This window comes from Sorghum bicolor, chromosome 4, assembly GCF_000003195.3.
Source record: "Sorghum bicolor cultivar BTx623 chromosome 4, Sorghum_bicolor_NCBIv3, whole genome shotgun sequence".
Classification (NCBI taxonomy): domain Eukaryota; kingdom Viridiplantae; phylum Streptophyta; class Magnoliopsida; order Poales; family Poaceae; genus Sorghum; species Sorghum bicolor.
In genome coordinates this window covers 2,005,618-2,017,774 of record NC_012873.2, presented here as the reverse complement: position 1 = coordinate 2,017,774, position 12,157 = coordinate 2,005,618, and the positions used below count along the sequence as shown (strand labels likewise).

The 12,157-nt window shown below is 48.0% G+C and overlaps 3 protein-coding genes across 6 annotated transcripts; 2 read left to right on the top strand and 1 right to left on the bottom strand.

Annotated features, from left to right (window-relative positions):
* Nucleotides 2,071-5,211, top strand: LOC8055072 (65-kDa microtubule-associated protein 3). Of its 4 annotated transcripts, none has more exons than XM_002453193.2 (9): nt 2,071-2,542; nt 2,657-2,881; nt 2,947-3,198; nt 3,306-3,515; nt 3,617-3,935; nt 4,073-4,221; nt 4,308-4,395; nt 4,493-4,566; nt 4,688-5,211. In XM_002453193.2, the coding sequence occupies exons 1-9, from the start codon at nt 2,456-2,458 to the stop codon at nt 5,039-5,041; spliced, it is 1,758 nt and encodes a 585-aa protein (XP_002453238.1). In that variant the 5' UTR covers nt 2,071-2,455; the 3' UTR covers nt 5,042-5,211. The 4 variants fall into 4 exon arrangements, with proteins under 4 accessions (XP_002453238.1, XP_021316021.1, XP_021316022.1 ...); XM_021460346.1 differs by having other exon boundaries at nt 4,493-4,556; nt 4,688-4,967; XM_021460347.1 differs by lacking the exon at nt 2,947-3,198.
* On the top strand, nt 5,844-9,655 carry LOC110434936 (RNA polymerase II transcription factor B subunit 4). Its single transcript, XM_021459977.1, has 12 exons — nt 5,844-6,011; nt 6,095-6,183; nt 6,314-6,584; nt 6,669-6,715; nt 6,874-6,911; nt 6,988-7,033; nt 7,232-7,285; nt 7,394-7,462; nt 8,216-8,292; nt 8,485-8,580; nt 9,178-9,286; nt 9,398-9,655. The coding sequence occupies exons 1-11, from the start codon at nt 5,981-5,983 to the stop codon at nt 9,233-9,235; spliced, it is 876 nt and encodes a 291-aa protein (XP_021315652.1). The 5' UTR covers nt 5,844-5,980; the 3' UTR covers nt 9,236-9,286; nt 9,398-9,655.
* Nucleotides 9,659-11,743, bottom strand: LOC8055071 (light-harvesting complex-like protein 3 isotype 1, chloroplastic). The gene is made up of 3 exons (XM_002451408.2): nt 11,265-11,743; nt 10,228-10,365; nt 9,659-10,116 (listed from the first exon to the last, which is right to left on the bottom strand). The coding sequence occupies exons 1-3, from the start codon at nt 11,638-11,640 to the stop codon at nt 9,869-9,871; spliced, it is 762 nt and encodes a 253-aa protein (XP_002451453.1). The 5' UTR covers nt 11,641-11,743; the 3' UTR covers nt 9,659-9,868.

Here is a 12,157-nt window from a genome sequence, read left to right as displayed (position 1 = left end):
AGACCACATGAATTGGATCAAGATATTCGGCTACGAAGTTCAAACCTTGGCGATGCGCTGTGCAATACGGCTAGATCCATTCTCCGGTACCCTCGATCCCATGTTGGCTTCACGAAATTCGGCTGCTCGCGAGCTGCAACGGCTTGACTGATGGCGGCGACATGCCTTGACGACGAACTGATGGCGGCGACCGGAAACTGATGGGGAACAGGACCTGATGGAGATCGGTACTGGAGCCAAGGGGCGAACCTGTACGACGATGAACTTATGGCCAACAGACGACGAACTGCGCAACTCACGATCGGTACTGCGCGGCTGTTTGGCGCGGGAATTGGTGAACGGGAGACGACGGCGGGCTGTTTGGCGCGGGAATGATTGGCCGCGCGGGAAGGAGTGCCGCGAAACAAAATTTCCGGGAAAAAAAAGATGATGGACTTGGCATTTTGCATAACGGTTGGAGATCACCCGATTTTAGCCTTGCCATTTTCATTTGGGGTTTGCAATTTGCTTAAAATGCATAACTTCAAATGCATAATGGTTGGAGATGCTTACAAAAAAAAAACAAAAACTTTTCACTATTCTTTATCATATTTAATCTTGCAATATATGTATCGAGTATTAAATATAGATGAAAACAAAAAACTAATTGCACAGTTTGCCTGTAAATCGCGAGATGAATTAATCTTTTGAACTTAGTTAGTCCATAATTAAACAATATTTGTCAAATAAAAACAGAAGTGCTACAATATCTAAAATAAAAAAAAATTAAGAACTGAAAAGGCCTCTGGCCTTGTTTAGTTCACCCAAAAAATCCAAAACTTTTCAAGATTCTCCGTCACATTATGAATGTCATTATGAAATATATTTTCATAGTCTACTCTCTATTGAAATGGTACATATTAAAATATATTTTCATAGTCTACTCTCTATTGAAATGGTACATATTAAAAGCATCTCTGTTTTTTTAAACTCACTCTAAATCAACATTTTTTTAAAAAAACATTATCTCTATATCTTTCTATATCCTCCAACAATTTTACTGTATCTTATGTGCACTCTAGAGAGCCAACAACAACACTCTTCAGCTTTGACTAACGAGAAATTAGAAATGAACGATGCCAATAATTGGAGATCTAGTTAAAACAACCATTGGAGTTCTTTTTTTATCAAGATTTTATTCCTATCAATTAGAAAAGATACAAAAAGACTCTTTGAAGTTGTTCTAATACCTCATTTATAAACCTAGTCAAATGTAATATTTCAACTCAGGAAAACCCCCTCAAAGTGCTTATCACTAGTGGAGGCACGCTCTTTATTGAGTGCCTGCAGCACTTTGCAAAGTTCCACTCGGCAAAGGCTTTTGCTGAGTGCCACACTTGACAAAAAGCACTGGTCAAAAAAATGAGTCGGCAAAGGCACCTTTGCCGAGTGCTCACACGACTCTCGGCAAAGAAAAGGTGCTAGCACGGCGCCGAAACCGTTGATGGTGGCTTTGTCGTCATGGTACATTTTAGGTTAGAGGGAGTATAAACAATTTAGTTAGCAAAACCTAGTTCAGATTAGATAGCTACACTATCTACTTGTTCCATTTATTCCATATAAACCTTGTGATGCACCTTAGGGGAAGAAAAGCTATAGTTGTCACAATGTGCTTGTAGTTTATTCTACATTTTGTATGCGTAGAGGTCACCCACAAAAGAGGCTTAAAAATGTGGGGTGAACGAAACACAATATTTTTCCCGCCATTAGGAGAATATATACCTCTACATGCTACTCTATTCTATTACTAGGCTCGTTTTGAGATTCATGCACAAAGAATATAACGTACGCCTGGAGCGGCATTGATGTAATTTTGAAAATTTTCTCCTTCTAATACAATGTACACATAGTCGTGTGTATTATTCGAGAAAAAAAAAATCTTCCCCTCTTGGTCCTAGACTCGTCGTGATACTATTTTGGGCCACCATTGCTCGTGGTCGTGGCCACCCGAACCTCACACACGCACACATATCGATCCATGCATTGCGTGGATCTTTTATTTAGCAATACTTTCCCCTCAATTTCCTCCCTTTCCGCGCGCATTCTGTCCGATTCGCGGGCGGAACAATCCCCGGCCCGTGCAATAATCGCAGTCGTCGTCGTCGTTGTCGTCTGCGCCGGCCGGTCATGATCCACTATCCACGCCGTCAACCTCGTCGGCCGTGGCGTCGTTGTTAATTAGTTGCAGTTACGCTGTTGCTGTTCTTGTTCAGGTAGCATTAGTTATTATCCCGTCGTCGGCCAGATCTGCCGCCATTGCCGCGCGTTGTCCTCGAGCTGCTGGTCGATCAGATCGATCGGAGCCGCCGGCCGGCCGGAGGACAGGATCGAGAGGCGGCTAGCTTTAAGAGAAGGGGGAGAAATCAAAGATATATAGCATGGGGCGAGGAGCGCGCGACGACGACGGATCCCCCCGATGGCGATGCTCTCCCTGAAGCTGAGGGCCATCCTCTTCCCCTTCCAGATGGAGCCCCGCCGCGAGGAGCTGCTGCATGAGCTAGGGGTCCGTCCGTCGTCGTCTCCGTCTCCGTTCGTTCGTTCGAGACCTCCTCCCTCCTCTCCTGCTGTCCTCTCATGGCCATGGATGGATCATGCATGGATGCATGCACGCGTGCAGGACATGTGGGACGAGATCGGGGAAGCGGAGGATGACCGGCGAGGGACGCTGCAGGCGCTGGAGGAGGAGTGCCTCAACGTGTACCGCACCAAGGTGGATCAGGTCCGGCAGCACCGTGCGCAGCTCAAGCGGGAGATCGCCGACTCCGTCGCCGAGGTCGCCGTCATCTGCGCCACCATCGGCGAGCCGCCCTCAACCGTGCACACGGCATGCTCCTCGCTCCAGGTACGCGCGCACAGTTCGGCCGATGGGCAATGGTGATGTCGGTCGTGACGGCGGATTGGGACCAGGGCACAGGGAGCCTGAAGGAGGAGCTGGGCCTGATCGCGCCGGAGCTGGCGGAGATGCGGCGGAAGAGGGAGGAGAGGCGGCGCCAGTTCGCGGACGTCACCCAGCGCGTCAACAGGATGCAGGAGGAGATGAACCTGCTAGTCGGCCAGCCGAATGCTCGCGCCGCCGCCGTCGTCGTCGACGGCTCCGACCTGACGACGACCAAGCTCGACGAGCTCAGAGCCTACCTGCACCACCTGCAGCAGGAAAAGGTCATCCACCTGATTCGTCCTGATCGGCTCCTGGCTGGTGCTGTGCATGCATATATAGTGTGGTTCTTGCTTTCGATCGATCCCGATCTTGACACATGTACACGCAGGAAAGTCGCACCAAGAAAGTGGCGGAGCTCATGGCTCAGCTGCACTCGTCGTCCTTGGTTCTCGGCATGGATTCCAGAGAGACGACCAATGTCGTCGTCAATGGCGGCGGCGTGCAGGTGCAGGCCGGCGACATCAGCGACGGCGCCATCGCGGGGCTGGCTGCGGGCATCGAGAGGCTTCGAGAGATCAAACGGAGTCGAATGGAGAAGGTACGGTACGATACGGTGGCCGTCGACGCCGTTGAAATGCAAATGCCTCCGAGACAACTAATTAACTTTGTTTCAATTGTTGGCAATGAATGAATGGCCAGCTGCAAGACCTGCTTGGGAGCATGCTGGAGCTATGGAACCTGATGGACACGCCGGCGGAGGAGCAGCGGCGGTTCCAGGGCGTGGCGTGCAACATCGCGGCGTCGGAGGACGAGATCACGGAGCCCGGCGCCCTGTCCATGGACTTCATACGCAACGTGGAGGCGGAGGTGGTGAGGCTGGAGACCCTCAAGGAGTGCCGGATGAAAGACCTCGTCGTGAAGAAGCACGAGGAGCTCATGGAGATCCGCCGCCGCGCGCGCCTCCCGGAGCCGGAGGACGACGACGCTGCCGTCTTGCTGCTGGACGCCATCGACAGCGGTATGTGTATATATGTCCGTCAATTGTCATCAACACGCCTCAACTTTTCTTCTTGCTTGAGAAATGCATGCGTGTACTATACGTACGACTGACACGATGGATATGTGTGTCCCACTGTCCACTACTACTGCATGCAGATGCTGAACGGGCTGTGATCCTGGAGCGGCTGGAGGTGCAGATCTCGGAGGCCAAGGACCTCGAGTTCAGCCGGAAGGACGTGCTGGAGAAGATGGACAGGTGGCAGGCCGCGCTGGAGGAGGAGTCCTGGCTCGAGGAGTACAGCAGAGTGGGTCCCTTTCCCTTGTGCAATGTCGTCGTCTCCAACTCCGGTGGAATCACTGATGTGCTTCTCCTTGCTTTCCGTTCTTGCAGAACGAGAACAGATACAACGTCGGCAAAGGGACGCATCTCGTGCTCAAGCGCGCCGAGAAAGCGCGCTCCTTGGTCAGCAAAATGCCGGGTAACATATATAACCTTTGTTCTGCTTGAGCCATGGCGTTCTGAATCTGAACATACATAACAATCCTTCTGATAAGGAATTGATGTGTGAGGTGCAGCAATGGCGGAAGCTCTGATGGCGAAGGTGGTTGCGTGGGAGAAGGAGAGGGGCGCCAAGTTCGAGTACGACGGTGTACGCCTGCCTTGCAAAAACCTCCATCACCTAGCTACGGGCTATATATGGCGGCCAGCGCCATTGCCGTACCTCAAATTTCCTCGGCTCTGCTAGCTCATGCATGTCGTCGTTGATGCAGGAGGTGCTGCTGGACATGCTGGAGGACTACGGCAACACGAGGAAGGAGAAGGAGCAGGAGCGGAAGCGGCAGCGGGACCAGCGCCGGCTGCTGCAGCAGGTGCAGGGCGCGGCGGCGGCGGACCGGGACGTGTCGTCGCCGCTGGCCCGACCGCCGCCCAAGAACATCAAGAACGTGACCAGGACGCTGTCCATGGGGGGGAACGCCGGCGGCGGCGGAGGTGGCAGCGCCAGGAAGGCGGCAGCGCCGGCGTCGTCCAGGCCCGGCACGCCCAGCTTCCTCAAGTCGCCCATGTCGGCGCGCCGCGGTGGGAGCGACGAGGGCCAGATGCTGTCGTCGGACTCCTTCGAGTGATTTGAATTTTTTTTGGTTGTAGTCAGCAAAGCTGGGATGCCCATGATTCTCTTCTCCTTCTGCAACGCCCAAAATTTGGATGGATCCTCCGTTGAATTGAAACATTTTGTTGTAAAAGTTCTCTCATTTAGGCCCTGTTTAGATTGGAGATGAAAATTTTTTGGGTGTCACATCAGATGTGTCGGAAGGATGTCGGAAGAGATTTTTAGAAACTAATAAAAAAATAAATTACATAGCTCGTCAGGAAACTGCAAGACAAATATATTAAGCATAATTAATCTGTCATTAGCACATGTGGGTTACTGTAGCACTTAGGGCTAATCATGGAGTAACTAGGCTTAAAAGATTCGTCTCGCGATTTTCAACCAAACTGTGTAACTAGTTTATTTTTTTATCTACATTTAATGTTTTATGCATGTGTCCAAAGATTCGATGAGATGGATGAAAAATTTTTGGGTGAGGAAGGGCATTAGTGATTTTTCGGGGGTTTCAGACTACAGACTTCACAAAAAAAGTCGAATGTGCATCACTGCATGTAGAGCAAATGCTTTACTAGAACAATGACAAAAATTGGAAAGCATACGGATTTTCATTTTTTTTTTGAACTTGGGTAATTCTCATTGCACTAGTGTTTGACAGTAAAAAAGGGGTTTAAACAGACACAAGAAGACAAACCAGCTGTTGGATTCCAATTTTTAAAAAACATGGGCCTAATTTAGGCCCAAAACTTTTAAGCCCAAGTACACAACATTGGGCCAGGCCCACGTATAGTCCAGGAGAGCAGGACTCACCACAGCATCTCCAACCGCGGCAAGTGCCACTGCCAGCGCCGCCGCCCCAGCGCCGCCGCCGGCGCCTCGGAGCATTGGATTGGCTGGGAGCCTGGGAGCGCGACCCGCCGCCGCCGGCCCGCGAGCAGCAACGACCCCTTCGCCGGCCATGACCTCCGCTCACTCCAAGCTCTACTCCGGTGAGCCACGCGCCACTCTCGCATCCCCCTACTCCGCGATGCACCATGGTTCTAACGCACACACGCCCCGCCGGCGCGTGCAGATGACGTCAGCCTCGTCGTGGTCGTCGTCGACACGAACCCCTTCTTCTGGGCCGCCGCCGCGCTCCCCTTCGCCGACTTCTTTGCGCACGTATGCAACCCTAACCCTCCCTTTGCCTCCTTCCTTGCTCGATATTCAAGATGACTCGTTGCTATCCATCCATTGGGCATTTGCGCTTTGGCTTTCCCCCTTGGTCTTGATGTGATATCCATGTCTGCAGTTGATCCACTTCGTGAACTCGATCCTGCTGCTGAACCACCTCAATCGTGTGGTCGTCATCGCCGCGGGAGTCAGCTCCTGTGCCTACATCCTGGATTCCAGCGATGCCAGCCCCTCTGGCGGCGTGGGCGTCTCGGACACCTTCGACAAGGCAAGCCGCAAGGCGGAGGAGTTCATTGCACAAGACGCCCGTGCCACTGCAGCCAACAGTTCTGTTGCTTCTGCCAATGCCGCGTCGCTGCTCTCTGGGGCGCTGTCCCTCGCTTTGTGCTGTATCCTATCGCATGAAGTTGTTGATTGTTGTGGTTTCTCTATCTTATTTTATGCTTGTGTTGCTTAACATGATGGATGTTTAGATATACAGAGGATTTTCCGGTCTGGGACTCGGCATCCGCAACCTCGGGTGAGTAGCTACATGCTGTCATGTAGAGTTCTGAGTAACATTTAATTTTCATCATTTGTGATCAACAAATCATTCTTTGTTTGGCCCATAAATTGTTGTAGCCAGTATTTTTATACTTTTTATAATGCCACGGCAGTTGATACTAACACAGGATACAGATTCTATGCCTGCAGGGATCTCCAGATGGACCTGAACAGTATGCGTACACCTTCATCAATGCCATCTCTAATTTTTTCAGGACCTAGTTTTCACTTAATCAAATGCACATGCAGATATGTGGCAGTGATGAATTCAATATTTTCTGCTCAACGTTCCATGGTATTGCATCAATTGCTTAATCCATTTTAATCCCTTGAGATTTATTGATCCTTCAATTTCACCGGCCAGTCGCTATGTAGTGGGTTCAGAAGTAGCAAGACATTGAAATGTGCCTATATAGATATGCATCCATAATTGTTCTAAAGCTTTTAATAACTAGGGTGGCATAATGACCAAAACATTTTACAAATCTCTTAGGTACCAATTGATTCTTGTATTGTGGGAACCCAGGATTCTGCTTTCTTGCAGCAGGTAATGCTCTTTAATGTGCTCTTGAAATTTATTGATCAAATTCATCCACATGTTATATACTGTCACAACATCCTCTTGCTGAATAGTTACTGGTGTTATATCATGCAGGCTTCATACATAACAGGAGGAGTTTATTTGAAGCCCCAAGAACTAAATGGTCTGTTTCAATACCTTGCCGTAAGTTATCCAGGGTCCCTCCATTGATGTTGATATATCTTCTCATATAGTCCTATTTTTTTCCCCTTTGGGAGCCTCTTGAGAATGTATTTACATACTTATCGTTATGATCCTTTTGACAGAATAATCCTTTTATGGTTGTATTGTGCTCTCTTATCTCACATAATAGTGAAAGGGATTAGCCTAGGAGCATCGAGCACACTATGCTGAATCTCCTACCCTCTAAAAGGGTGATCACATAACTACCATTTTTGTTATCATACCAGTTGAAAACTTCTTTAGATTCATTTTCCACATGTAATTGGTTTGCTATTATAATTAGTAAATAAATCAGGGACCTTTAGTCTTTTGTGCTTTCCTGAACTGTCAATTACTCAACTGGCATTAAGAGCTGTAAAAGTTTATTGGTCACTTCTGTATCCGTTGTATTAAGATCTTTCTTCATTTTTTGTTGTTTCGCATTAAGTGTTGCGAACATTTATCTGATGATACCTTATATTCGCACAAAATTTTGGATTTTACTTATAATATATCTAAGTAAGAGATTAGCCATGTCTGATAGACAGAACTGGGATCTACTTGTGCGGATGTCTTTCTTCACTCTAGTCTGGCTATACCAGTCTACTAGAGAATTTGTTGTTTGGATATCATATTATTTGATATCCTCTTCCTTTGTTTGTGTAAATAACTTTGTGTGGGCTTATTTCTCTTTTAGTCGCTCAGGCTCATTGACACATTTCAACAATAATGCAGGCTGTATTTGCAACTGATTTACACTCTAGAGCATTTCTGCGCCTTCCAAAAACTCTTGGAGTGGACTTTCGTGCTTCGTATGTGCTTCTAGATTTTCTCTAATAAGCATCAATACTAGACCTATCTTTTTTTTGTGAAAATTTACAATCAGGGCAAAAGGCTGCCACATTAGCAACTCTGGTTCCATTTTATTTCTTTCCATAAAAGATTGCATTCATCTAATATTGGTGGCATTTCAATGCACTCAGTATGATTTTACTGATTTGCAGGTGTTTCTGTCATAAGAAGACCATCGACATGGGATATGTCTGTTCAGTTTGTTTGTCAATATTCTGCAAGAATCAGAAGAAGTGTTCAACCTGTGGGTAAGTTTTATGTTCAAGATTGTTCCTCTGATGACACCCTTTTCTTTTTGGGTACCTTTTGATGATAACAAATTTGTGTTCTGTTCTTGTTTCTAGACTCAAGTCTATAGTTTCATGAATTAAAATTATTGGTTTATTTGCTATGAGCCTATGACCAGTTGACCACCTATGGTCTTATTACCTTCTCCCTCATTTAATTCTTTGTTCCTGCAATTTGGTTATGGCAAATTTGGTTAGGAAAGAAACAATCAGATGCTTACCAAGTTTACTCTTAATTCTGCTCTTTACTGAATAGTTTTACTTTGACTTGCACTGCCATTTCCCCCTCTAATTTCTACCAACCTGATGCAAAATTGAAATCATCTCAATGTTTAGTTAGCTTTTGCAGTTTATATAAGCCTACCACAAAAGCATGTCTTGCCCAGCAGTTTGTACATCTAATTTAGTTTTTGGTATCTGTTAGCATTGTCTTTATACTAGTGATTTTGTCTTGCTGCTTGCATAATGATTGTATAAAGATACTTGTTAAGTTGTTATTGCTTTCTTCTGGTACCATAAATCTAGTCATGGAATTTCATTTGCTTGCTTTGGTTGCAGGTCAGAATTCAGTCGTGTCATGCCTGATTTGAATTCCATGCCAGATCAAAGCAAGTAGTACTCTGTGGAAAGTTAACCATCAAGAGACATGCTTTTCTCAGTGTCACAGGTTCGTTTCGGACTAATCTTCTTTGATGAGTGCCTTAAACATGTACCTGACATTTCTTTGATCGATATGTAAATGAATTCTCTGATATCAAAATATCTGTGAATTGCTCAGGACGGACCATGCGCCACTGTATATCCAAAGGGATGTTGGTTTAACCGAAGGCAATAAGTGGTGTAGCATAGGCAGTGACAATTTTGTTAAGGAAACGATTTTAGGGCAAACACTGTTGCTTTTGGAACATAGTTCTGGCAAGAAGAAATTTGCAAACCTGGTGATAGTGATCTGTTATGAATTGTTGTAAAAAAGAATGAAGACATACTACTGATGAAAATACCATGGCATGGTTGCCCTTACTGCTTGGATGAGAAATGCTTTGAGATGGCAAACCATATAAAGCATTGAAACTGCACGTAATTATCTCTAGCACACAAAGTGAGTCCATACTATTTTACAGGATCACGTAGATTATTACGGTTTGTCAAAATGTTCCTCCAAGCCTCACGAGACGGCGAAACAAAAAGGCCGAAGAAAGAGGTAAAGTACATCACAAGAACGATTCTGCATCTGTATCCCAATGCTGAACTAATTCTTTGGTCCCCCAGTGGAATCATCTTGCCAGGTTGCCTGCCATTGCTTGTCATAGAACGTAGTCTCGTCGATAAGCTTCTTCAGTGATTCAATGTCCTCATTTTTCCTGATTAGCAGTACACCAGCGACGGCAACAAACAGCAGCGTTTTGCAGAAGAAGTTGCCCATTTGGTCAACAAGGCCCACGCCCGTCAAGCTATCCACAAAGTATGCCATGAAGAAGCCAACCATGGCAGCGCGACCTGCATTAGACGAGAATAATAATTGGTTCTGAATGCACAATCCCTAGTAGATACAAAATGTCATTTGCACCCAAAGTTTGTAAGTGAAAATAGAACACATCATATTCAAACCATTTAGCTTCTCGGCTTCAGGAAGGTGGAATCGCTTCATCCATGCCCACCATGGGATAATTGAAGTGTCGAAGACGACAGCCTCGTCTGTGCTAGTGGCCTCTGGATAATCTTCAAGCCATTTCCTTCTCCTGGCCTCTGGAATCAAACAAAGATTAGATGACTGGCATCAGTTGGCTGTGGCATTCCCTAGGAGCGACAATGTCGGGAAGCTAGCAATGCTTGGTTGCCCCTCTCATTGTAGCAAACCAACAAATGCCTGAGTTTACACAAGCATGTCCTGCATATGCATGATTCTTTCCCTAGTCAGTTCACGTGAGCTATAGCAGAATCACAGGGACACAACTGATGAAAAAGCACGACTCCCCAGTTCAGAAAATGTTTTTGCTAAATCAATTCAAGACCAGCTGAGCCTCAAGTGGGACTGATGCATCTTCCTCCCCTCACTTCCCCAGTCCTAACTCCTTAACATCTCTTTAGACTGGAAATCCATCTTCAACCATCAGCTGTTGCTAAGTCGCTATTCTACAACTACGAGGAAAAAAAATCAGATCCAACCCTCAAATCTTTCAACTCTACAACCACAAGAAAAAACAGAAGTTCAGACAGACACTGCAGCCAAGCCTTTGTCCAGTCAGCGAGCATGCCATTCATTTGAGCACACCAGGCTGCGAAAGGATGCAAGCTTTATGCACATTATGTTCACAGGGATGGCAAAGCCATACCCCTGCACACCATAGCTTAACCATCTAGACCTTTCCTTGCCTGACGCTAAGCATTCAGCAAACTAAAGACACACTTGTGATGATTACTCATGAAGCACAGGACGAAGTCGCCACAACCTACAGGCTAGAATTGGAATGGCTGGCAGACAGGCAGCAATGTCCACTCCAGCATGTGAATCCAGTCCAGGGTTCCACATCAAGTTGTAATATCAGCGCACACTCTCCATGACTTGGGTGCTTGCTTAGCAACCCTTTCGCTTGCTCACACTAGCAATCTAGCACGACAGGAGGGAGGAGTCAGAGAGTCCTCACCGGCGTCGATGACGGCGTCCCAGTCGACGACGCCGCCCTTGTCGAACTGGGTGAGGTCCCAGGTGCCGTTGACCCACCTGGCGTCCCGGAAGGCCGGGACCGGCGCGGGCGCCGGCGGGGCCTCAGCCTGCACGGCCTTTGGGGCGGGCGCCTCGGCCTTGACGGCGGCCCCGTTGGAGGCCGCGGCGGGGGCCGGCTCCGCCTCGTCCCGCTGCTCGACCTCGACGGGCGGCGCCTCCCCGGCAGCGGTGGCGCAGACGAGTCTGCCGGCACGGCGGCACGGGAAGGGTAGGAGGCTGGCGGGCTTGGCGCCAGGTCGCAGGGGCTTGTTGAGGGTGGCGGGGCGCGGGGAGAAGGTGGAGGTCGCCATGGCCATGGCGAGCGAAGGGGAGGGGAGGGAGGCTGGCAGTGGCAGTGTGGGGAGAGACGGAGAGCAAGAGCAGAGCAGTGGAAGGAAAGGAAAAGGATAGAGAGGAGAGGATAGTGTGCGGCCAGGGGCCAGCGGGCCAGGCCGGCAGTTGGGCTTTGGGCCATGGGAGAGCCCTTTTTTTTTGGTGACGTGGCATGGCCGCGCTGACGTGTCCGGGCGTGTGGATGGGGTGCCGTCCTGGCTGCGCTGCCATTGGTGGACAGCAGCAGAGCAGCTGTGTCCAGTGTCCGGGTACACCGTAACCGTACACGTGAAAAATCTGTGGCTGTGGACGTGGAGACGGACGCTGAGAGCTCAACGGAAAATCCATAGAGCTGCAACTGTTTCTAGAGTGGCTACAAATGCGTGAACTGGACTGAGGCTTTAGTTCCTAAAATTTTTCAAGATTCCTCGTCACATTAAGTCTTGCGGCACATGCTAAAAAAAATAACTAATTACACAGTTTACTTGTAATTTACGAAAC